A 26,832-nucleotide genomic window follows, 5' to 3' on the forward strand; every position below is an offset into this window, starting at 1 on the left:
TTTAGGATTAAAAGAAAGTTTCCCACTCTATAGGGTTAACTTAAGAGCCTTTCTTTCCCCCAATGTCTTAGGATTCCTTGGGGGGCAAAGGTCAGGTTCAAGTCTCTAAGAGAAGTGTATCAAAAAAAAAAAAAAAAAAAAAAAAAGCTCATAACCATGGAGAAGTGTAGAGCTACAACTGTTTTTTGGAGTTTTCTTGTTTAACCATTTTACCATGTTGTAGAGCAGACTAGTTAGATATGGTATGAGACTTAAGGCTATAATTTTAAATGATATTTTTATATATTTAAATATCAATTAAGTAATATTTATTTAGCTTTTTGTATTATAAAATCTTACTTAAAAATCATTATTCTTACTTTTTTTAGATTCAAATTTACTAATTAAGTTTTGTTTTTTAGGTTTTGTTAATGTTTCCTTTTCAATTGATAGTAGCTAACACTTAATCATCTCTTGGCATAATTGATTTTTGAGTAATGTTCAATCTAAAGTATTTTTTTAGTAAAACAATTTAGGGTTTCAATTGGGTTGAATTTCTATTAACCCAATATTTTAGGGTCTTCTTAGAGGTGGGGGAGAGGGTGAACAACTTACTTTTTTTCTTTTTCTTTTTTTGCTCTAATAGGTTTAGTGACACAAAATTTTTCATAACTCTTTTCACAACTATTAAAGTGGTATGTTGAAATTGATGCTAATAAAAGGTGTTTCACTAAGGGTTTCATGCAAAAGTAATATTATCTTAATAAAAACTTGCTAAAAAGAATTAATTATCTTCTCATAATCTTGAGCCTTTTTTGTAATTGGGGGCCAAGGCTTAGGTCTAAAGCTTACTATGCCATGTTGCTACCATTTTTTCTTTTCTTTTTCTAAGGATGGTGTCCATAACTTTTTGAGCATTTGAATATTTTTAGGGTCTATGTAGTCCCCTATCTCTCAAGCACCATATAATTATAGGCAATCGCAGAACTAAGATTTTTGTTTAGGAAGGGAAAGATTATAAAAAGACAAACTTGAAAGAAAAATTAATCTAAAAAACTGTATTGACATTAACAAAAATAAGTATAACAATTATATAATAATGTATTCATTAATACAATTTACTTTTCATGCAGCCTAAAATTAGATCTTACTCAATTCATAACTAATAATAATCAATTTAAGAGATTAATATAACTGTAAAGTTGTGATTTACAACTATGTATTTATTGAATTCCATATCAAATTTGATTGTATTTTTGTTCAATCATTTCCTTGTATTTTGTGGGATTTAATGTAAGGGTTGTATGTGAAAGTTTGGTGAAGAATCTGTGAAGAAGTGATTTTTGCGACTTGACTCTCGACTGACTCGCAATTGCTAACCCACGAAACAAACCATGTGAGAAGCATATGCTGTAATTTGAAGAGTCATTGACGGGCTGGATTTTGCGAGTGACTTGCAACTCAGGGCAAGCTGTGAGTGACTCGCGAAACTCACTGCCTATTGCTTTTTGGAGTGTGACTTTTACCATTCTTTACCAATACTATATAAACCCTCATTACCCACGAAATGTGAGAAGAATGAGTATTTTCTGAAGAAACTTTTGAGAGAGAAGCCTTAACCAAAAACTTGAGAGTTAGAGATTGTTTTATCCACAATCATCTACATCATTTCTCTAAAGTTTCCATCTACTCCCACCTAGGGGTGGCAAATTGAACACGACCCGTGACTCTGACACGACACAACACAAAACTAATAGGTTATGGGTTGAGACTTAATGGATTCGTGTCATATTTTGGTTGATATGACTAACTCGCTTAATAAACGGGTTGAGTTAGTATTCATTACATGGAACCTAATTAACCTGTCTGACCCATTTAATTAAATGACATTTTACTTATATATCCTTCAAACCCTAGGTATATAAACTTATTATTGTTGTGGTTTATTTTATTTGACATATTATGGTTGATGTTTGTGATATTGAGACATACTTTAGGTTTGAATGATTATTTGTAATGCAGTTACTCTTTAGTTCTGAATTTCATATTAAAAATATTTATTTGTTTGGTTTTTCATAATTCATATCAATTTGGTTAATACTAAAATTAGTTTTTTTTTTCTTCATTTTGATAAAATCTAATATATAGGTCAACATGACTAACCTATTTAATAAATGGATTGTGTTAGTGTTTAGGAATCTTGATCCGTTTAATAAACATGTCGGATTAGAGTTGATCCATATAGTCGAATACTCATGAGTTGACATGACATGAACTTAACACATGAACACAAATTGAAGCCCCTAGTCTCACCTCTCCATCTACACATTCTCAAGAGGTTTTTAGCCCAAACACTTATCTCACCCACTCTGAGTGTTGAGAGAAGTTTTGGTGCCTTTGGGAAGTATTGGAAGAAGCCATTGAGTGGCGGATGCAATTGTGTAGAATTGCGGGATCCAGACAATTAGTGAAAACAAGACTTCGAGAAGTCCGTTGGTAGCAGGAGTTTGAAGAGCTCAAGTACATTAGGTAGACTGGGCTTGGAAGGTCTTTTTGATATTTGTGTACTCCAACTTATTAACTAGTGGATCGATTTCGGCTTGGAGGGTCATAGAGAGGTTATTCGCCAAATACTTTGGTTTCCTCTTCAATAACAAGTCTTGGTATTATTTTGTGTTTACATCTCTTTTCTACTTTTTAAGCTTTACATTTATTGCTTATTGTACTTGCTTATGGCTTACAGTAGTGTTTTATTTTATTGCGTGTATTTTACTCTTGTTCCGCACTTAAATAAGTTAGAGTAAAAGCAATTAAAATATATTTTAAATTTGGGGGTTTAAACGAGTATTAGTGTTTTCACACTAATTGAGACAACTACATACTTTTCAGTAATTTGATTAATCAAAATAAATTGGCAAAAATAAAACAAAGTAAAAGGGTTAAAAGTATAGAAATATACCTGGAAAATTGAATATCCTCATTGTCTTAATTACTTTGAAAAAATATGTAGAATTCAACTTTCTTTCTCTATTCTTCTTTATATTTAAATTTTGAGTTTTTAGCAAAAAACCAAAGTTGAAACAATTTAAGAGTCCAGAGGATGACAAGGAAAAAACAAATAGTGGAGGGATAGACATAGACCGATAGAGGCATTAGGAGTTTAGGAGAGTGTGTGTGTGTGTGTGTTTTTTTTGGAGATATTTTTATGTTTGAAATATTGGTCAACTACTCAAAGTCTTTGAGTTATAGTAAAATGAGAAAGATGATTTTTTATTTTTTTATTTTAAGAACGGGAGATGATTACAATATTCTGCTAAGTGCTAATCCTACCGTTCGAACCATTTTCTCCTAAATTTCGAAGTATTTTGTGAATGTGGAGGTATAAGAAAGTTGAATATCAACTATTAAAGACATGAGTCATCTAATCCTTTATCCAAAAATAATGCTGGGAATCATGATTCTCTCATATTATATGTGTGTGTGTATATATATATATATATATTTCCCCTTTTAATTATAAATAAAATCTCATACTTATCTTCTTCATTTTTTCCCTATATATCTTTTAAGAAAGGAGGGTTACAAAGTAATGGTTGGAGGGGCAAACTTATCTCCTATATTAAATTAAGAGCATCCACATCAGTTGGTGGATAGTTATGTATAATACAAAAATTTCTCAATTTTACACATTTTGAGCAAAAAATCACCTACATCAGTAAGTGCAAAGCTGTGCAAAATTGTGAAAATTCATCCATGAGCTACAGTAACCATGTAAATATACACGGCTACTGTAGCTCATTCATTTATTTTTTTATCAATTTCCGGTTCGCTCGTTTTTTTTTCTCTCTTTTCCGAGCTCAACAAACTCAGCAACGTCTCTCCTCATCTTCTTCTTTTTCCTCAGATGCACACAAACACACCCACACACAAACACATCCACACAGACAAATCAGAGAATCAACGCAGAGATACACATTTGCTCAGGGAAAAAAAAAACAGAGATACACAAACACAGATTGGAGCTTAATTGGAACGATCGGTGTTTGTGGAACGATTGTGGGTCTTGCTTGATCGGAGCTAGGAAGATCTCGAATCTGATCAGCACTTGTAGATCGGAGTTAGGGAGATCGGTGCTCGTCAGTTGGGGGTGAGAGGCGAATCGGCGCTTGTGGATCAGAGCTAGGGAGGGGTGAAGGAAAGAGAGGGCTGAGGCGGCGAGCTGGATCAACGGTGAGGCGGGCTGGGTGAGGCGGCTGTGATGGAGAGAGTGAGTGAGTGAAGGAAAGGAACGGGTGAGAGTGAGAGTGAGAGTGAGTCTGAGTATGAGTATGAGTGAGTGAAGGAGAGAGAGCTAAAAATGTAAAATGGTGTACTGGTGAGAGTGAGAGTGAGTATGAGTATTAATAAATAATAATAATAATAAAATAATATTATTTAATTAGAATAGAGGTGTAAAATAGATAAACTGATGTGAGTATTTTAGAAATGTGATAGTGTAAAATAGAAAAAGTAGGTTTTTAGTATATAATAGACGAAATTTTTAAACGGACTGATGTGGTTGCTCTAACACATGCGCTACCTGTGCATTTGTTGTAGCCCACCATAACCCATGCAAATACACCTGGCAGTCCAAACATAGGCCTAACAGTTGAGCCTTGACCCATTTGCACACCAAGTGAAGGGCTCACATACCCTGCACATTGCCACATTGCTAAGCCCACACAGGGCTTCCAAGGTTGCACATACTCTGCCCAGTGCCCACAACGCACATAACCCTTACCTGTCAAGGCCAAGAGTCTTGTGATTGGAATATAGTCATCATGAGTCATGACCATATTACAATCACAATTCACAAGACCACCAACACACTTACAGCTTAGAGCATTTGTATGAAGGTTGTATAAAAGTTATAATGTTATTTTAGCATCTAAAACACTAAAAAGCAAGCTACAACAAAAGTTGTATTCTTAAAAAAAAATAGCAACTTAGCTACCGTGAGCTTTTTAAGATGAAAGCTCACTATAAATCATATCTTAAAAAAATAATAGTATTTTAATACTTTCTCTTTTTTCTTCCCTTTAAAAAAATTTTTTTTTTGGAAGTTTTATTTTATTTTAATAAGTTGTTTATATTATTTTAATGAGATAAAGGTAAAAGTAGAATATTTGATGTTGAATGTATTGTAAAATAAGTTGTTAAAATTGATAAAATAGTCCTTTGAAGTACTGAATGCTAAAATTTTTGAAAGTCTTGATGAGAATGCTCTTAGCCAACTTGAGTATGCTATGTCTACCACAGATGGTGCATTACAGTGTTTTTAACTGCTCAAAACCTTGCTCAATCCATGACATACCTCTCTTTATGTCCATGGATTTGTGTGGTTAGTATGGGTTCAATGTACCATCTTGAAAATGAAGGGTAATACAAATAATAAGCCCCCACCAAGTAATGAAACATATTTCCAATAATGTACCTATACACATAAGAAAAAAATGTCTGCATTTTATAGTATACTTTGTATTGCATTATTTGTACGAATTTCATGTACAGAGATTCCCTTGGCTTGTTTGGGTTTTTGAAAGTTGTTATGCACAGAACAGTACAGGCACATGGCATTTGGGAAGTCTAAAATTACTTTTAAATATATTCCCCATCTATGTGCCTTTTCTTTTCAAACCCTTGATGATGCAATAATAAGCCCAAACACCAAAAGCCGTTGATGCAAGGAATTTAAAGCCATCAGATCTGTCTAAATAATTGGCATGTCACAGTTACCGCTTTGGACTCAACTGGAGAGACCGAGCCAAAACACGGAGCCATGTCGCCGTTAAGTAATACTTTCATTTCTTTCTTTAGACAATTAGACTTCTTGTTTATTTTTTTGATTATTGTGCATCACGCAAAACTCCCATTTTTGGACCATCATAAAAAGGCCCTAGTCTTATTTAAGATGGAGCCAGAAGTTTGAGTTAAAGGGGTTTTACTATTTTGTAGCGTACAAAATTCCCACTTTTGAACGGTCAAAAAGAGTCATAGTAAATAGTCTTATTTAGAACAGAGCTAGAAGTTTGAGTTAGAGGGTTTTACTATTAGCTGTGTATGACGGTTTTAACTCTTAACTTTACTAGTACTTAATTGTTGAGATTTTTTTTTTTTTTATGGGTAAGAACAAAATTATTATTTTTTATAGTTTTTTAAAGGGAAAAGTTGTTTATTTTGAATAAAATTAATTAGTTGAGCTCATTTTTTTTTTAGTTTTACTGGTAATTTTTATTGTTGAACTTTTTTTTTTTGGCTCGTATATTTTGTTTTAGATTTTAGATCTATAAATTTTTATGGTCGCTAAAATGAGAAAAATGCTAGAGTTATAATTTTTTATTATTTTATCTTATAAATTACTGATATGATAAGTGGTTACTAGTAAGTAAAAAAATGATGTGAGTGATAGGCCCATTATGCGAACCAATAAGAATTTTCTACCAAAAAAATTTATAAAAATGTTGTAAAAAATTTTGTGAGTGTAATATTACGCTTAAAACAATCAATGATATTTTTTTGAGAGAAACAAAATGTAATTTTATAGAACAAAATTACTAAAATTAGTACATATATATACTAATATTTAAAAATAATTTGGGGGAGGTCGTTGCCCTATAGTTCATAAATAGATCCATACTTGATCTTATTTCCAACCCATTATAAGTATTTATCTACTACTTACAGAAGGATCCACAATTTTTTCTCTACTATTTATGGCTATGACAAAAAATTGTAAAATAGTTTATAGTTTTATAATTTTTCTAATGAATTTTAGTTAGTTTAACTGGTAGAGTATCTCATAATTAAATAAAAAATTCAAGATTTAATCTTTACTTAAAAAAATTGTCAACAATATCAAAAAGTTGTAACAAAATACGTGCCGATATTATCATTATTGACAAGACTAATCACTAAACTTATAATTGAATGGATATAAAAAAAAAACTTATAATTGAATGTACTTAAAAATAAAATAAACAAAGAAAAAAAAAAGAAGAAAAAAATGTGAAACGGTCAACGTCAAGGTGCAGAAGAGATTCGCTGAGTCTACCCAACTTAGCGCTCTGATTGTCTGAAAACACTGAAGACTGACCCAAACCCTCGTGACGTTCGTAAACAAAATAACTTTTTCAATTTTTCATTTTGGCCCTTTCCTAAATATCACTTTCACTTCTCTCACTAGTACTACTAACACTTCTTCACTCACTCACTCACTCATTCCCATAACATCTTCACAGACTCACTTCCCACTATTACTATTATTCTCATTACTATCACCCACTCTTCATTCTGTGGCGTCTCGCTCGCGCTTTCCCATCTATACAACAATATTTTACCGATACTTCCTTCTCTTTCTTTTTCTTTTTAATTAATAAAAATTAAAAAAAAAACAAAATTATTCTCTCTACTTTTTTGTTTCTTCTGCTTCTTTTTAATTGAAAAAAAAAAATTATAGGTTATAATAATTTCATCGATTCTTTTTTGGAGCTTTTTTGATGTGCTGTCTCGATCAGCGATTGAACATGATCCGATTGTTATTCAAGTCGGATCGAAGGTGAACCGCTTTCTTCACTTATTGGAATCACCTCTTTTTTTCTTTTTTTCATTCGAGATTTGTTTGCTAATATGTAATAATGGTCTGTTTGGTTGCCGAGAAAAAATATATATAATATGAATGAGTGAAATGTGGAGAGTTCCATTTAGAATGGTGAATTCAACTGAACTCTACGGATCTATAAATGTAGTGTGATATTTCTTATTTAAGTTTCTAATGGCTTTTTAGCTGTTAATGCTGCAATGACTGTCCATTTTTTGAGATTAATGTGTATATGCACATTGACATGCATTGCATTTGCATGTTCACTTTCATATATGAGTTTTTCTTGCTGATCGATTTGCACAGTATTGAAGTAGCTTTATGCTATGGTCATCTTTTTCACATTCATATGGTTTTCGTCAAGGGCATTCTTGTTTTGAAAGAAACTTTCATTTTGGATTTTAATGAGTGTTTTTTTTTTTTCTTCTGAATGTGTATGCAGGTTTCATTTTGTACATTCTGGAAATGCATTTGGATCTTAAAAATCTGTTGGTAAGTTTTTTTTTTGTTTTTTTTTTTTTGATGTTTGTGATTGTGAAAGCAAATTTTTTGGATTCATATGAGTAAATAAGTGTTTTGTGGAATTTTGTTTCAGAGTGAAGAGGTCTGTGATGCAACTTTTCGATGGATTAACTATTGCCTTTGAATAAGTAAAATTACATTTGAAAGCTCTAATTACTGAGGTTGATTTTGGGATTAGAAATTTTTAGTTTGGAGAAAAAAAAACACATCTGAGCTAAAGAATTTTGATAATTTATATATATTGCAAATGACTACATATGAGCAAGATCCTGATGTTGTTCGATGGGGTCTTCAGCTATTTGACAGCGATCCGTATTCTAGTTGTGGGTATTATGGCACCATTATGCAACCTGATGTGGATTATTATCATGGACAGTATTTTAAGGAAGATAATTATGATACAGAATGTGGAAATTTAGAAAATGATGAGCTTGTTGCTCAAGCTCTTGAAGAGCAGGTAGCACAACTTACAATTGTAGAATCACCCGGATATCCAGATGAAGAATTGGAGCATTTGCAAGTATCTGCCTTCTCACAAGATTGGGTTGAACAATCTATGGGAAACTGTAGCTCTGGTATTTCTATGTTTCAAGAATTTAAAAAAAAAAAAAAAAACTAATTTATATTATTAGTTTGGTAGGTTTTGTGCCTTGTTGTTTGGTTGAGTTTATATTGTTCATAAATTTGTAGGGCAGGAGTGTGACCGTGAAGAAGTTGATGATATGGGGCCTTCTACTTCATGTTCTTCCCCTGAAGAAATTATGTACTGTGGGGATGAGTTGTTATATTTATTACATTTGACAGATGAGCATACTCTTGATGGAGAAGTGGGGAAAAGGTTGAATCAGATGGTTCCTGTTCCTGTAAGTGTAGCATCAAAATAGTTCTAGACTTCTAGTTATGCATTTATATGAATGTTTTTTTTCCATTTTTTCTCCCTCCTAGGACTTTTATGGGCATTTCAATGTTATGCTACAGCTGATATTTTGATTTTGATTTTAAAGTTTTTTTAAAGTAATAAGAATACATTAGAAGAGGGCAAAAAGGGTGCACCATTCTTGCACATGGGAGATACACGAGTAAACACAAAAATAATTAACTTATGAAGTTTAGTAACTCTGAAATCTAACATCTTAGGAAAAGAAAAGCAATCTGTTGCTGCACTGCTACCGTATAATGTCTGAGGAATCTGAAGCTTCATATCTAGAATTGTAGTGTCACATCCTTCAAATGTGAAAAAAATCTTATTCTCAAAGTACAATGTTCAAAATTATGACATTTTTATCGCCCCAAACAACCTCTCCAACAAGAAAACAGCTCTAACACCAACCAAGGCATGATTTGCATAACCCTGAAAAGAGAAAAAAATAAGTGACCTAAGTTCTCTTCAATTGGAGCAACAACAGAGTAAATGATTCACAATCTCATTGCCATTTTTACATATGCAATATTTGTAAATTTTTTTTTTTTTGATCAAGAAAAGTTTATTGATCTCAAAAAAGGAGGAACGCCCTAGTACACAGGTAGTGTACAAGGGGTCAAACAATCAAGAACAAAAATTACAAGAATTTAAGAAAACAAGAAAGGATGAAAAGGATTGGTTCCGCAAGGCAGCCAACCAATCCATTAAAGTTCTAAAGAAAAATAGCTTCAAGTCTGATATGGATCTCTCCTTATCTTCAAAGCACCGACTATTTCTCTCCCTTCAAAGGCACCACAATAAGCAATGGGGAACCATAAGCCATATATACCCATTTCAATGGCGACCAAAACTTCCTTGCCAACATGCTAGAAGCCCCACTACAGATTGCGGCATAACCCAGCTCACTCCAAACAACCCGAACACCATAGCCCACATATCCATTGCAACCGAACAATGAAGAAACAGATGACCAACCGATTCACCATTACACCTGCACATATAACACCAGTCCAATATCCAAACCTTCCTATTTCGTAAATTGTCAATCGTTAAGTATTTTCCTAAAGCAACAGTCCAAACAAAGAAAGCTACTCAAGAAGGAATCTTCTGCTTCCAAATGCTTTTCCAAGGAAAGCAATATTCATTAGAGTCCACTAAGAGATTGTAATAATCCTTAACCGTGAAACCCTTCTCTCTATCAGATTTCCAGCACATCTTATCCTCACCAAGCCCTCTCACTGACGCACCATATATGGTATACATGAAACCGGCCAGTGCCTCTAGTTCCCGAGCATGCACACCCCTAAAGAAACTTACATCCCAAAACAAGATTCTGTTATCAAACTTCATAGCCTCAGCCACTCTAACCTCTTGATCTCGGCAAAATCTAAACAATTTAGGATAACTGACTGCAAGAGATGTTTCACCACACCAATGGTCTTGCCAAAATTTCACCCTAGATCCATATTTGCAATATTTGTAATATTCAAAACGTGTTGAAATTTTATGCATTTAATGCCTCATGTAATGTGAAGAATCTTTGGTGTCTTATGCAGATTTTAGTCAAGCTACTGACATTTGGCTAGTATAATACGGGTGTTTTATGTGTATCAATTTAGATATGCAAGTTAAGCCACTAAGGGATAATCTTCTACTGCTATAGTGTATCTCTGAAATTCAATTACCGTATTGTAGAATGTTGACCTTTTGACCCCTTGCATATTTACTAAGATTAGTATTTATTTATTTTGACCAAATGGCATCTCCTTCCCCCACAAATTAGGTTTGGAGGGTGAGGTCATCGATTCAATCCTTTATTGTTGTCTGAATTGTATTCACATATCTCAAAAAAAAGAAGTGCACTTGTTTGGATGAATTACATGTATCAACTTTCCTCTTTCCTTTGTAGCCTTTCACGTGTGTGTTATGGGAAGGGTAGTTCAGAATCATACTCAAACAGGCTGTTTCTAGTTATACTCTTAAAGTCTCATGTTTGTTGCAGCATGTACCGAGAATCAATGGGGAAATACCCTCAGTTGATGAAGCAACTTTAGATCATCAAAGGCTACTCGACAGGTATTATGCGCTCTTAATATCAATCCTTTCTTCTTTTACCTTCTTTCTTTCTCTCTCATTCGTTGTGTCAGTTTTTGTCGATAAGATTTTCTAGTGAAACTGTTTCATTATAATATGATGCCGGAAATTTTTTTTCCCCTTCTTTCCTCTTTAGATTGCAGTTATATGGGTTGGTTGAGCAGAAAGTTCAAGGAGATGGTAATTGTCAGGTTAGCTTTTTACGCTCATAGCATTCACTTGTAGATTGTGTGTTTTTGTGCTGTCTTATGTCTGATATTACTGAAGCCTTTCTTTGCTTTACCTTATGAAAGTAGACATGGTGACTTATGTTTTTGAATTTCTATATATACATTTTTCAATTATTAATGGGCTTTAACTTTAATTGTTGGGTCTTGGATAAGTGTAAGCTAATGTTTTGAGTTCCATTTTGTTTTTCTTCTCATTATTTGCCTCTTTGTGGGTTTTCTTACATTTCTTTTTGTATATTGATGATTCAACTTTATTCAACAGCACTGATTACTTGAAAAAATAATTATCTCTTAAAAAAGATTATCTTTATTGTCTTATAAAAGAAGCGATTTCCTTTGATATGAATGTAAATCCCGAATGTCATAAGCAGTTTGACTTTGTGATTATCTACTAAGGAAAGCAATGGTTTCTCTTGAAGGTTACATGATTAAAAACCTGTGTTCACTTTTTTGTATTAATTGCATCTTGTACTTGTTTTAAGATTTTTCTTACCATACAAAATGCTTCTAGATTTTAAACTTGTTTCTTTTTGCATTCATAAGAATTCCAGTTTACACTTCTATGAAAGTTTTAGATTAAATTACACTTTTGACCCTTAAATTTTGGGGTTGTTTTCATTTTGGCCCTTAATATAGTTCTAAATTAGCATGACTGTAAATGATACAAGTATATGACATTTTGTTTACTGATTATTGTTTTAAATTTGTTGTCTTTTTTATTTGTCTAACTATGCCTTTAAGGGGGTTGGTGATTGATCAACAATTCACTTCTATGATCATGAACTCCCTCAGTGATTTATAACCTAAATTTGACCTGTAACATTTTAGAACAATGCACGTTTACCAAAAGATAGTGCTTGGGATTTTGTGTAGGCCAATTATATAGACTATAATTTAGTTTACGCCTATTGTAGTAAATGCTGACTACTTATCTATTGCGGTGCTTGATTACTCTCATGATGTCTCATTAGTTCCATATTTATTCCAGTTCCGTGCTCTATCGGATCAATTTTATCGAACACCTGAGCACCACATATTTGTCAGAGAGCAAGTTATAAATCAGGTTGGTCATCTAGCACAGTAACGTGTTCCTTTTAAACCATGAGTTCAAGTTTATTGGGTGTGGTTATTGTTGTGATGTTTATGTGTGGCATATTTTGAATGATCAGCTTAAGACTTACCCGGATATATATGAGGGATATGTTCCCATGGCTTATGGTGACTATTTGGAGAAGATGTCCAAGTATTTTTCTACTCTTTTTAGTTTGCTTAATTATTTGTTTTAGGGTATATTTTGACCTCGCTTCTGCCATCATTTGGATGAAAATAGGAGTGGTGAATGGGGTGATCATGTCACTTTGCAGGCTGCTGCAGACTCGGTATGCTTTAGTGATTTCACATTCTTGTAGTTATGATGGATTTGTATGATTCTTTTCTTTTATTTCTTCCTTCTTCTTCCTCTTTTTTTTAAATGTTTTTCTGTGTAAATCTTACAATTAATTTAGCTTGCATCATTTACTTTTCATCTGTCAATCTCTATACCAAACTAATATTACAAAGTGGTATTAAATAGCTTAGAGGTCAACACTGGCCTTTTTCCTGTGTAGTGCTTCTGTGCTTATAATCAGGGGTAGCGCTATGTATGATCCAGGGTGGTCACAGGATAACCCTGAACTTGGGAATTTTTTTTAATACCTTAAAAAAATGAATTTTAAATTAATATGGATTGTTGACCACTCTAGAAAAAAAACTTGACCACCCTAAAAAAAACTTGAACATCCTAGATAAAAATTTGAGCACATAAAAAATAGAATTTGACCTCTCCAAAATTTTGGTCTGTTAAAGATTGAACCAAAAAATTGCAAAAAATGCTATATTCACAATATTTTTACAACAAATCTTAAGTAGTAAGTTGTTACTGTGAACAAAAAAACAATTTCAGTGATATGTAAATTAGAACCAATAACAATTGCCAACTAGGATTTGTTGTGAAAATTTTGTGGAAATAACATTTCTCAAATATTGTCCAAACAAATAAATTAACCTAAAAGATCAAATCAAATGTTTAATTGTAATATTTTAAATTGTTTTTTTCAAAAGACGTATTTTTAAATTGCTATTTTTATATATATATAAAATGCATATTTTCTAATAGCTAGTTGGTTAGTGCTTGCTTTACTCTTTTAACTAAATTTATTGGATTTAAGTGATACATATTGTACATACACATGCACTAAAATAATGTTTTAATACTTTATTGAACATGATTAATGTAACCGTCTAATGCCTGAGTTGAATATTTTGAATGAACTTATAATTTACCATTTATTCTTTTGTTAGCACTATTGACAAAATTCTTAAATGAAAATCATTTTTATTGCAAAATTTATTTTCTAAGCAAATTCATATTCAATCTTCTTTCAGATCCTAGGCTATGAGAAAATGTCTCATCTTTTCATCCTAATGATAAGAAGAAAATAAATAGAGCATATTTACAACAAAATTCTTGTCAACCTCTTAACCATGATTTCCCTAAAAAAGAAATTAGTGGAGGATTGCATTGATTTAATCCTGATTAGTTTAAAGAATACAAAATATTGGTTGGAACATATCATAAAAAATGATGATGCATTTTGTTTATATTGTTACTTATTTAAGCAAGATTTTCATAATTGAATGAGAGATTAGTAGTTTAATGATTACTTGGTTGTGCATTGAAAAAGATGTAACTGATAACATTAATAATGAAGCTATTATACAGCAATTTCAAATATGAAAAACTCATAGAAGAAAATTGTAAAAGGAGATTTTAAAACTTTATGTATTTGATTTTTTTTTTTTTTATGTTAATATATTCAAGTTTTATTTTTATTAAATTTTGTTTAATTTAAGTTTCTTAATAACCGCCTTGAAAAAAAATTCCTGGAGCCGCCTCTGCATATAATGACTATTTTTATGGGTGAAATGGTTTGTGGAAGGTATTACAACATAAATTATGAGGCATTAAACCCAAGGGTTAGCACAATTGGTTAGGGACCATGCCTCATGAAGCAGAGGTCATTTGTTTGAATCTCCCCTTTCCCCATCCCTTGTGGCCAAAACTCACTTATCCCAATAAAAAGAAAAAGAAAAAAGGAGGCATTAATCCTAAACCCTCATCTCCATTTTGTACGCGTCATCAGTCTTAAGCTCCATAATTTATTTTAAACATCTTTGGGGAAGGGAAGGGGATGCAGGATTGGAGAATTCAATCCCTTTTCTGATTGGCTGTGAGACTAAAATGTAATTGTAGCTCAGGATACTGTCTACCAATGCTGCATATGAGAATACCACCTCTGATGGGTGACTGAATTCTTTCTGGACTTTATTTGATAACATTGCACTTAGGTCTGCTGTGGAGGTGTACCTTATAGGCACATTGTAATTGTTAGATACTATTTTCAATTTGCCCATTCCCTACAAATTCTACATATAGTTTGCTTATGTGAAATCATGTACTGCCTATTTTTAATTCCATTAAATCTTGAACGCATCAAGTGTCCGTGGGCTTAAACTTGTTTTTGGACGCAGTGCTCACTTTTTGGGCATTTATTCTTCTTTCTAATGTGTTCGGTGATCTACTTGCAGTATGGTGTTAAAATATTTGTCATAACATCTTTCAAGGACACCTGCTACATTGAGATTCTTCCTAATGTTGAGAGGTCGAAGCGAGGTACTCTTTATGGAGTTATGATCTCCCAACTACAAACATTAGAAACTAGGAATAAATCTATATTGGTGCATTGTTAAACCATAATTTGCTTCAGAAGGTGTTTCATCAAGTGGTGATGTATTTGAAGTTCAAAATAAGGTAGAGCATGTCACTTAGTTGAGAAGGATGTTTGCTGGACGCATGTGCATGTTTTAAGGCATCACTTAGCTGTAGACCATTTTTGGAATTAATTCGCAACCCATGAAAAGGGTTTTTTATTTCTCTTATTTTTTTATGGACGTTTTTATTTCTCTTTGTTTTCCCATTAAAATGAATTTAAATGGTTATTAGCTATGATTGCTAAATTGCTAACAAACCCCCCCCCCCCCCCACCCCTCTCTCATTAAAAAAAAAAAAGCCAGCAAGCCTTTTTTGCCATAATTTAACTTCTTTGTCCTGATTAATCAATTCTTGGGTTTAAGTTCATGCCCAAGGATTTTTCTGAGTGGTTTTCTTGTTCTTCGTTGTTCCATTTTTATATTAGTTTTAGCTTAGCTTAGCATTCCCAAATGCTCAAAAGAAGAAAGAATGTCTCTTTCTTGCTTAGCCTTTTTTGTTCTGCATAATGTGCAATGAAATGAAGATAATCGAGTCTTCTCTTTTTTGCAGTAATTTGTTTGAGCTTTTGGGCAGAGGTGCACTACAACCCAATATATCCTGAGGAGGGAGGTAAAAATCCACATCTTTTATTACTTGGTATTATCCAATCCATAGACACTATAATCAAGAAATTGAAATATTGAAATTGTTCTTCTATGGGATGCAAGTTGGTATATGCTACTAAATCAAAGAGATTAATCCCTACTATTAGGTCCTTTTGGTCCATATTCTAAAAAAGTCTGGGGTTTAATTAGGGAAGCTACAACATTTTAGAGGGCCAAACATAGGATACAATTACAGTGCCACCACATCCCCACATGTAGCAAATTCCTGCATAACTTCAACTACTTTAATGCCCCTGCTTGGTCACAAGCTCATGTTACTAAGCTCGGCATAAAAAGATTAAGGTTGAAAGTAGTAGTTGATGCCACCTAATAAAATTCTAGAAGTATTCACGTTAAAACTATCACCAAATGAAATATCACTAGAAAACTTTTAGATTTCCATGTGTATCTTTGCCACTAGAAAACTTTTAGTTTTCCATCTCAGATACTGTACATTTCGGGGCTCTCTCTCACTGAATGAAATATCACACATGAGAGGACAATGGTTCTTTTATGGATACCTTTTTGAAGAAGAAAATGATTTCAAGATAAATGAATTGCATGGGTAGAAAATTCTAAAGAAACTGGAGTCACCGTTTTGGCGGCATAAATTCATACGAGGAGCTTAAAGTATTCTGAAACTCCCTTCACAAGTCTCCTACACTGCTGTATAGATGACTTTAGATAAATCTATACCCCATCAAATGATGATATTTGATTTTTTCCCTTTTTAATATCTGTTCCACTTTCTAGGCTTCTAAGTTCTAAGCATGCTGCTGTTAAGTTTCCTACAAAAGGAGGATACAGGAGGAAAGGAAAGATAAATAGATTTGTATATCTCTAGACAAGCATAGTTAATGCATCCAACAATGTGGAGGCTTATATCAGGCTTAGTTTTAAGAAGGTGTTGAATTTACCTTATTCTAGGTGGTCCTGGATAGAATTCACTGAAACATATAGAATTCAAGTTGATCTATACCCTAAAGCTTTATTAAGTTGTCTGAGCATTTGATCTTTACACAGGATTATTTTAGACTTGGTTAGTGAATTGATTGTTTGGTACTCGTGTGGTTGGGTTTAGTTGGTGCCATTAAGATTATTTTCAGATCATATCATCTGAATAAGCCATTTTTTCTATAGTGTTCAAAATTTGGTAATGCTTTGCTTTGTATATGTTATGGTTTTAATCCAGATGAGCTGCCGGCATCTGTGGTTAAGAAGAAGAAAAGAAGGTGGATGTTGAGAAATAAGCATTTGGAGTCACTGGATCAAGACTGAATGGTAATTATAGACATTGCTCTGTTATGTTCTAGCAAACAACTTTTTTCTCATCTGCTTCTGAAAGACTTTTGTTGCTCTCTTATAGCATTTTTCACTGGATTCCTCTGAGAGTGGATTCTTAAGAAAGATACCAAAGGCGTGAGTACTGCTATGCTTAGCCTCACTTGTACATCTCCTTTGATGCAACTCTAGAGACCGCATTCTTTTCAAAAATTACTTTTCTATGTAAAACTCTCCTTTCAGCTCAGTGTTTTTTTTTTTTTTTTGAACTGTTCCAACTTGTGTACAAGTAATCAGAGCTTGTGTGTGCCATCACTGTCAGAGGTACAGGAAATTGAGATCCAGGCTGAGATTAGAATTTAAGGCTGCATTTGTTTGGACTGAAAACTCTTTTAGGAAATCATTTTACGCGTTTACGTGTGTTTGGCATCCACGGAAAATTCGGTCAATGGAAAATCATTTACGGTTTGACCGGAAAATACGCCCCTTCCGACGGAAAATCATTTACAGTTATATTTTACCTTCAAACAATTTCCGGAAACCACACCAGAGAGCTTGAGCACACTCCTCACACGGTCCAAAACCCATCTCCAAACTATTTCCAGAAAAACCCATCTCCAAACCATTTCCCACGGTCCAAAACCCATCTCCAGAAAAACCCATCTCCAAACCATTTCCAGGAAGAAAAAAAAAAGGAAAAAAGAACCGAACCAAGATCGACTCAACGCCGTGCAATCTCACCGTACGGGCTGTGCCTCTCACCGCCGATCAAGCAAAGATCGATCCAACACCGCGCGATCAAGCAAAGATCGATCCCCATCGCGCGATCTCGCCTTCGCCGTCCATCGCGCGATTGAACCTCCGCCGCGTGTCTCGCCTTCGCCGTCGATCGCGCGATTGAAGCCTCCGCCACATGATCGAAGCCTTCGCCTTCAATTGCACGATCTCTCCTCTCTCTCTCTTCCTTCTTCTTTCCCGGATTTGATGATTTTTTTTTTTTGGGTTTTGTTTGTTCTGTGTTTCTTTGAGAAATGATTTTTATATATTGATTGGAAGTTGAGAAAATGTGAGAAAATGTGAGCAATAAGGAGAAAATGTATTTTTTATAATGTTTTCAAGAACACAACCAAACACCTGAAAATATTTTTCAAAGTATTTTTTAAAATGCCACCAAACACCTAAAAATATTTTTTTTTTTCAAAAATATTTTCACCTGAAATTATTTTACACTCGAAAAATATTTTACACCCAAACAAACGCAGCCTAACTTTTTAAAATTTTCCCTCAAACCTTGGGTCGAGACAGTTTTTAAATTGAGAAAGTTTTTTGATCCAAGGATTAAGGAAAAATGTTAACTTTTTAAAACTCTTAACCTTACCCCCTGAAAGAATTTGCATCATGCGCACAGTGGATCTCAATCTTGGTTGAATGGGATTTGAACTATTAGACGTCTCCGTTAGAAACACTAAGAAGTGCCACTTGAACTACAAAGTTCTTTCTTTAACCTTTCTACGAATGTGCTTCTTGGGTTTCCCCCCACCACCCTTGAATAACTTGCTTCTTGGTATTAGCCAAAGTTTCGATAGAATGTTGACACTTGAAACAACCAAAAATGTTACATTCTCCGGCAGCTCATCATCATTTTATTTCTTCATAAAATTTTATATTGGGTTTGTGTGAAATAATTGATGGTTGCATGGATAGTCTAAGACTCTAAAATGATGAAATTTTTATAGTTACAATTCCATCTTTTGAAATCCAATCAATTATTAATTATTCGGATAAAAATGTACCTAAGAAGAAAATCCCATTCATCCTTAAGTTCTTGACCAATAATTCGGTCCACATCATTTTCTCTTTTGCATTACCCGAATCTAAAAAGCTCCAACCCTCATTTTTTTTCATCTCCAACCCCACCCCCCCCCCCCCTCATCTCCAACCCCCCCCCCCCCCCCCCACACACAACACACACACACACAAAACCCTAATATTATCTCCAAATAACTGAAGTTGGAAAATTCAAATCAAACGCAGACTTGTGTATTTTGAACTGAAAATTCGTTTGATTCACAGAATCAAAAACAATTTCAAAAAATAACTCAAAATTCCTTGATTCTTAGAACAAGAATACGGGATTTTTCGTTTAAGAAGTGTACGCTCCTTTTTTTCAGATGAAAGTGTAGTAGTGTACACTCTTTTGTTTGTTTGTTTATTTATTTTTTGGGAATGTTGAGATTTCAAAATAGAGTACTCCTTTTCTTTTCACTCTTTTGCCTTCATCTTGTTCTTGCAATTTTGTCATCATTTAGAAATTCAGGATTGCGCCTCTGCCCGACTGTGAAGCAGCAAGTTCCATTCTCTTAAGGGTTTAATTATGTTTCGGAAAGAAATAAATTTGTTTCGGTTGAAAAATGAAAATAGATGCCAAACCGTTTGCAAAGTTAACTTTTGAATATTAAGATTTCAGTGATATTTGATGCAACTCATATGCCAAGACTTGATTTCATGGATTCAAATAATCAAATTATATTCGATTACTTTCTCGAAAATTTATATTGGATTAAGAAACTTGCAGTGAGTTCCTCCAAAAAATAAAGCTTGCAGTGCGTAGTTGTAGGCTCCTCGGACAAGATCTTGGCTTTTTAGGGTCCAAAATAGATTAACAAGTGGAATTGGGTGAAGAAATTGTTGTATATAGGTATATACAAGGATAGGTTGTAATAATAATGTTTGAGTTTGGAGAATATTGTTTCATAAAGTGAAAATTCAAATTCTGAAAAATTTTAAGTGAAACTTCGAAATATAACATTTTCGATTGGAAACTTTGGCTTGATCGATCAAAATGATAAAGAAAAAAATCCTAGAGTTTCTAGATGGTTCGATCGCTATTCAATTCCTGTTCAATTGATTGAAAAGAGCATTCGATCAATCGAAAGAACCTCTCGACCTATTGAAACTCGAAAACTGAATTTTCTCCATAATTTTTTTAGTGACTGTTAGGAAAGGTTGAAGAGGTTTCAAGCTTTGTGAACGGTTTTATAAAACATTTTAACTCTCCATATGTGCCTTTTGATGAAATATAACCCTATGGGTATAAATAGATGGTTATGTTCACTTGAAAAACACTAAGTTAGAGAAAAACACAAGAAATCCTGTGGTCATTCTCCAAAATTGCTACCTGTAAAATCTAACATTTTGGTTGTATCCTGAGGACAAATTTGCGATAATTATTAGTAACAATAGTATGGGGGGCAAATCTTGTCTAAGGAAAACGATATATTGCTTCCAAGTTATCTATTTTATGTTTATCTTTTGTGTTAATCTTATTCTTCCATTATTACTTTGTGTAATATCCCAACAGAAATTGCAAAGGTGATTGCCCCCTTTCTTCCTAAATAAGGTTGATTTAATTTTCATGCTTGGCTTTACGAGTACAAGTAGGCAAAGGTTCTTATAGATAAAGAATGCGAATTTGGTTTTCAAAGAGCGGTGTTTTTGCATTTAAGCCACACATAATGGTCAACCTATCCCTTTATTTTGTCAATAATATTTCTTACATAAACTATTTTACACAGTTTTACACACAGCCCAAAATTAGTGTTATAGTCTTGTAGATCGACATTTAATACCTATAGGGGACATAGCATAGCATAGGCATGGAAAGAGCATAGGCATAGCATGGCATGGAAAGAGCATACATGGGACACCAGTTTTTAAGGCTGAGTTCATGCCCAATTAGCAGCAGTCAGAGAAGCCCTATACTAAGCAAAGAACAAGGGATTTCAAATAGTAGTGATCCTGATCAAAAACAAAAAACAAGTATGCTAAAGACATAATAAGTCAGGCTGTCAAAACACCATGGATTTGCTCTATCTTAATAGAGCAAGAATGCCTATGACAAAGAGCAGATCTCTCAACAGAATCCACAAATAGGGAGTGACAGCTAATCATCAAGGTGGATAGCTGCAAGAATAGAAGAACTAGGAGGTGTGGACAAGCTTATGAAGCCAGAAGAACTAGGAGGTGTGGACATGCTTATGAAGGCTGTTCAGTGTTAGTGTATAGCTTCGACTAGTTTAGCCCATTGGGCTTAGCTCAGTATACTTAACTTGTAGTTTACTAATATTACTTGTACTGCACATATACCTAGCCTATATAAGGCTCTCTTTTGTACATTATTATATACACATTAATATACAAACTATTCAGTCTTTCTCTCTCACTTTATATTATTAACATGGTATTAAAGTCATTCCTCTAACTTTCTGATTCTTGTGGACATCTATGGCATTCTTCCGCTGCCCTCGCCTTCATTCAGTAGTCACTGTCAGAATCGAGTCACCGTTGTCACACCCACAGCCCCTAGAACACTCGGATTTCGTTAGTTTTGTTGATCAAACTGCCAAAGTCAAGGCATAGATTGAAAGATCTTCTGCCCGAGCAAAACCCAACAAAGAGCTGCTAGAAACCACCTCACACACGTCAACTGAAGTTTCTGCCTCATGAGCACACCGCCACACGCAGTCTCCCTCTCACACGCGCCAGGAACAGCGCCGTCACACACTTCCAAGTGCCTACTCCGTTTCACGTACTGCCATGTTAGCCCTAGGGTGACATCACACTGCCACATCATCACACGAGCCGTTGACTTTGACTAGACCGTTGACCATTGACTTTAACCAAAGTCAAAATTTTTCAACAGGACCTGTCTTGCTCAGTTTTTCATGTAGATTCCAATTTTGGGCTCCGTTTCTGCATTTGAGGTCTCTAAATCCCATTTTTTGGTCATTTTCCTCATTATGGCTTAACAAAATGAACGAGATATCATACATCCTATCACCATTATGTTGGATGGTCCCACTAATTATCATGCATGGTCTAAAAATATGACTGTCTTCCTCAAGGGTCGTAAATTGTGGAGATATGTGACTGGTTCAATTCCTAAGCCAATACCAAACCCTAAGTTTAAAGCCACAGCTGCTGAAGATGCCTCCAAGACTGCTGTTACAACAGATGATTATGAAGAATGCCTAGAGGAATGGGAGGGTATTCAAAGTAAGATATTGTCTTGGTTTATCAATACCTTTATTCCCTCCATTCACAATTTTCTTCCTCATCTTGAGACTGCTAAGGTTGCTTGGAAATTTCTGGCCAATTGCTATAATTGTACTAATGATTCAAGCCTGGAGTTCCACATTGAATCAAATCTGATCAAATGTGCCAAGAGACAGGTTAGTCTATTTCTGATTATTATTCTTAGACATTTACTGTGTGGGAACAACTCTCTGCTGCAGATCCTCCACTAGTGTGTTCTAAGGACATTGAGCTCTTTGTCAAATATTAGGATCGCCGTAAATTTATGCAGTTCATGATGGGTTTACGTGAGGATTTTGAGCCTACTAAGGCTTCTCTGCTTAGCCGATCTCCTACTCCTTCTCTTGATGCTGAAGTTAAGGAGCTCATTTTTTAGGAGAACTGTCAGCCTACTCATCACATGTCATCATTTGATCATGTATTGGATAAATCATCTCCACAGCCTCCCATTGCTACATTCACTGCTCTTTCACGAATAAACTCTAGGCGTCCCACCTCTCAGGCTTCCAAAGGTACTCACTGCGAGTTTTGCTATGCCAAAGGCCATGACATCTCAGTTTGTAGCAAACTGCAAAAATTAGTGCAAGAGCAGAATAAAGCTTCTCTTCATCGGGCATTTGCTATATGTCCTTTAGATCCATCGGTTCCTACAAGTCCATCTTTAGCTTCCTTACTTACTACGGCTGATATTGAGGCAATTGTTCAACAGGTTTTATCCCACACTTCCACTGCCCTTTCTGTCACCTTAGGTAAACAACCTTGGTTTTTTGATACTGTATGTTGTAACCATATGACTCTTGATGAATCCTAATTTTCTGATGAGGCATCCTTAGAACATCCAATCACCACTTACACTGCTGATGGAACTCCTATGCCATAAAGGAACAATCTCTTCTCCTTGTTTATCCCTTAGTGACACTTTTCATATCCCAAAGTTATCCCTCAATTTGCTTTCTGTTGGTCAATTTTGTGAATTAGGCGTAGATCTTCTATTTATTAATCATGGTGTGGATGTGCAGGTTCCCCAGACGGGCTAAGTGCTTGGGACAAGCCGTAAGGTTGGTCGCATGTTTGAGATTCATGACTTGAAGATTCCTTCAAAAGTTGTTTCTGCAACTGCTACCACTGCCACCCCCTCAACTGATCTATGGCATGCTCGTCTTGGTTATCCATCCTTATCTCGTCTTTAGTTGTTAGCTTCTCAAGGTCATTTAGGTTCAGTTCAGTTTCAAAATTTTGATTGTACTTCCTATCATTTTGGCAAACAAAAAAAATTGCCCTTTAATAATAGTGACTCCTTTTCTTTTGCACCTTTTGATCTTATACATTATGATATTTGGGGTCTTGCACCTGTTCCCACTAAGGGGGGATCTAAATATTTTGTCATATTTTTGGATGATTTTTCTCGATATAATTGGATTTATCTGCTTCACCATAGGTCTGAACTTGTGTCTATTTACCAAACATTTCATAAAATGATTGAAACACAGTTCAATCGCACTGTCAAAGTATTTCGATCAGAAAATGCTCAAGAATATAATGATAAATCTTTCCTATTCTTTTTAGACAATTATGGTACCCTTCCTCAGTGGTCTTGTCCTTACACCTCTCAACAAAATGGTTGTGCCGAACGAAAATATCGTCACATTCTTGATGTTATTCGCACCCTTCTTATTTCTACCTTTCTTCCTAAGCACTTTTGGGGTGAGGCCGCACTCACTGCTGTGTACACCATTAATCTTATTCCTTCACCAACTACACACAACAAATCACCATTCGAGCTTCTCTATGGTCAAACTCCTGACTACTCCTCTCTTTGGGTTTTTGGTTGTGCTTGCTTTGTCTCTCTTCCTTCTCATGAACGAACAAAGCTCCAGTCTCGTGCTTGTCTCTGTTGTTTCCTTGGTTATGGTGTATCTCAAAAGGGGTTTCGTTGCTATGATCCCATTTCTCATCGCCTTAGTGTCCTCCGTCATGTTGAGTTTTGGGAACATCGTCCTTTCACGAGTCTTCAGCAGTTTCCTGCGTCCTCTTCCTCAGAGTCTCCCATTTTTACTAATCTTTTCCTCCCTCTCTATCCTGAACTTGTGGAGGATTCTTCAACATCGGTTGCCTCTCCAGACGACTCATCTCCGGTTCTGTCCCCAGCATATGACCCGCTTATCTTGGATCCTGTGGCACCACCCTCTCCTAAGTCTCTTGTTGGTCCTGAATTTCGTCGTTCCACTCGGGTAAGCATTCCTCCTCCTTATCTCACTGATTATCACTGCTCTTTTGCTCTTGCCACCCTCTATGAACCTCACACTTATCATGAGGCCCATACTGACCCTCTTTGGCCGCAAGCTATGAATGAAGTACTAGATGCCCTTCATAAGAATTACACTTGGGATATGGTTGATTTGCCTCCTGGTCAGTCTATAGTAGGTTGTAGGTGGGTTTACAAGATTAAGACCAAGGTTGATGGATCTGTTGAACGATACAAGGCTTGCTTTGTTGCCAAGGGCTTTACTCAAGAGTATGGCATTGACTATGAGGAAACATTTGCTCATGTTGCTCGCCTTACATCTGTCAGATGTCTCATTGCTGTAGCTACTGTTCGCCATTGGCCTCTTTATCAAATGGATGTGAAGAATGCTTTCCTCAATGGAGACCTCCAAGAAGAAGTGTACATGCAGCCACCCCTAGCTATCCACACTTAGGCAGTCAAGTTTGTCGTGCTCTTTATGGCCTCAAGCAGGCTCCTCGAACTTGGTTTGAAAAGTTAAACTTAGTTATTGCTCAGCAAGGTTTCACTTTGAGTCCTCATGACACTGTTCTCTTTGTACGAAGATCCTCTGCTGGTATCACTGTTTTTCTTCTTTATGTTGATAATATGATTATTACTAGAGATGATTCTGCAGGTATCCGCTCTCTTCAGCACTTCCTTAGTCAACATTTTGAGATGAAAGATCTAGGCACTCTTAGCTATTTTCTTGGTCTTAAGGTTACCTCATCCTCTGATGGATACTATCTTTCCCAAGCTAAATATGCTACTGATCTTCTCTCTAAAGCCAGTATCACCGACAACAAGACTATTTCCACTCCCTTGGAACACAATGCAAAGCTCACACTCTTGGATGGTGAACCTATATCAGATGCTACTCGCTATCGTTAGTTGGTTGGTTGTCTGATCTATCTCACTGTTACTCGTTCGGATATTTCACATACCATGGGTATGGTTAGTAAGTTCATGGATGCCCTTCGTTTTGTCCACTATGCTGTTGTCCTTCGGATTCTCCAATATGTCAAGGGCACACTTTATCATGGTCTCCATTACTCTTCTAGATCTTCTCTCGAGCTTCATGCTTATTCAGATGCGGACTGGGCAGGTGATCTAACTGATCGATGCTCTATCACAGGTTTCCGTTTCCTATTGGGTACTTCTCTTGTCTCGGGGTGTAGCAAGAAGCAGGATGTGGTTTCTCGTTCCAGTACTGAGGCTGAGTATCGTGCCCTTGCCGACACCACCTGTGAGCTTGTCTGGCTTCGCTAGCTCTTGGTTGACACAAATGCTCCACAACCCACTGCCACTCCTCTTTATTGTGACAATCGTAGTGCTATCTACATTGCTCATAATGATGTCTTCCATAAACGCACCAAGCACATTGAGATTGACTGCCACATCACTTACCAGCATCTCAAGAAAGGAAATCTTAAGTTGTTCTCCATCTCCTCTGTTGACAGCTTGCTAATATCTTCACCAATACTCACCCGCCTGGTTGTCTTCGAGATCTTATATCCAAACTCCAATTGGCTTCCTCCTTGCCACCTTGAGTTTGAGGGGGGATGTTAGTGTATAGCTTAGACTAGTTTAGTCCATTAGGCTTAGCCCAGTATACTGTACTTGTAGTTTACTCATATTACTTGTACTACACACATACCTGGCCTATATAAGGCTCTCTATTGTACATTATTATATACACATCAATATACAGACTATTCAGTCTTTCTCTCTTACTTTATATTGTTAACGTCCAGAAAGCTTTGATGGAGGCTGTATGGAAGGAGAGAGAGCTTGGTTACCACAACATCATCATTCACAATGGAAAAAGAAGGTTGGAGTAAGTTTACAATGCTAAAAGAAAACCCAACTGGCAGGAAAAAAACAATGACTATAGACCTACATAATCAGATAAACTTACTCAACATGGAATGAACTTCATCTCCATTTTTGTTCCAAAAGTTATCATGTCAAAAGTTTATAAATTGGCTTCTATAGCTGCTAAAAGGCCTATCCATTGTTACTGGGTACACACAGCAGTTTTGTAATGATCTTCTTGTCTTGTATATCTCTGTACTGGATTCTAGTTTTCCTATGTTAACATGAGTATATAAAAAATGGAAGATTTGGATTACTAGAGTAGAAGGACTTGTTTTTGCATGTTTAGTAGTCATTATAAGATTTTAAGTTCAGTTGTAAATCATTCAGCAAAGAAAAAAAAAAAGTTAAGTTGTAAATCAGAGATGAACAAACATCAAAGGCTTTTGTGAGTTATTTTGGTTATGATATGTAACTCAACTTTCTCTATGCCATCAATATATATATTCTCCCCTTAGAGCAATTGCACCGGTCTATGTAA

At 35.1% G+C, this 26,832-nt stretch overlaps 1 protein-coding gene across 4 annotated transcripts; it reads left to right on the forward strand.

Annotated features, from left to right (window-relative positions):
• The first annotated feature begins 7,208 nt into the window (after nucleotides 1–7,208).
• Nucleotides 7,209–26,554, forward strand: LOC142608253 (OVARIAN TUMOR DOMAIN-containing deubiquitinating enzyme 12-like). 4 transcript variants are annotated; one of them, XM_075779993.1, is made up of 13 exons: nucleotides 7,209–7,573; nucleotides 8,058–8,107; nucleotides 8,211–8,712; nucleotides 8,828–9,000; nucleotides 11,062–11,135; nucleotides 11,290–11,344; nucleotides 12,372–12,446; nucleotides 12,553–12,626; nucleotides 12,714–12,762; nucleotides 15,011–15,095; nucleotides 15,744–15,803; nucleotides 17,031–17,119; nucleotides 17,205–17,506. In XM_075779993.1, exons 3-12 carry the CDS (start codon nucleotides 8,385–8,387, stop codon nucleotides 17,114–17,116), a joined length of 1,059 nt encoding a protein of 352 aa, XP_075636108.1. In that variant the 5' UTR covers nucleotides 7,209–7,573; nucleotides 8,058–8,107; nucleotides 8,211–8,384; the 3' UTR covers nucleotides 17,117–17,119; nucleotides 17,205–17,506. The 4 variants fall into 4 exon arrangements, with proteins under 4 accessions (XP_075636108.1, XP_075636106.1, XP_075636105.1 ...); XM_075779991.1 differs by lacking the exons at nucleotides 17,031–17,119; nucleotides 17,205–17,506 and adding an exon at nucleotides 26,231–26,554; XM_075779990.1 differs by lacking the exons at nucleotides 7,209–7,573; nucleotides 17,031–17,119; nucleotides 17,205–17,506 and adding exons at nucleotides 7,635–7,759; nucleotides 26,231–26,554.
• The last annotated feature ends 278 nt before the right edge of the window (nucleotides 26,555–26,832 follow it).

This window comes from Castanea sativa, chromosome 8 (genome assembly GCF_040712315.1).
Source record: "Castanea sativa cultivar Marrone di Chiusa Pesio chromosome 8, ASM4071231v1".
Taxonomy (NCBI): domain Eukaryota; kingdom Viridiplantae; phylum Streptophyta; class Magnoliopsida; order Fagales; family Fagaceae; genus Castanea; species Castanea sativa.

Excerpts from the sequence above, each read along its gene's own strand:
- LOC142608253 (XM_075779991.1), top strand. The coding sequence starts at position 8,385 with ATGACTACATATGAGCAAGATCCTGATGTTGTTCGATGGGGTCTTCAG. Across the intron at positions 8,713-8,827 it reads TATGGGAAACTGTAGCTCTG|GGCAGGAGTGTGACCGTGAA; the intron begins GTATTTCTATGT and ends ATAAATTTGTAG. Across the intron at positions 12,763-15,010 it reads TGCAGGCTGCTGCAGACTCG|TATGGTGTTAAAATATTTGT; the intron begins GTATGCTTTAGT and ends ATCTACTTGCAG.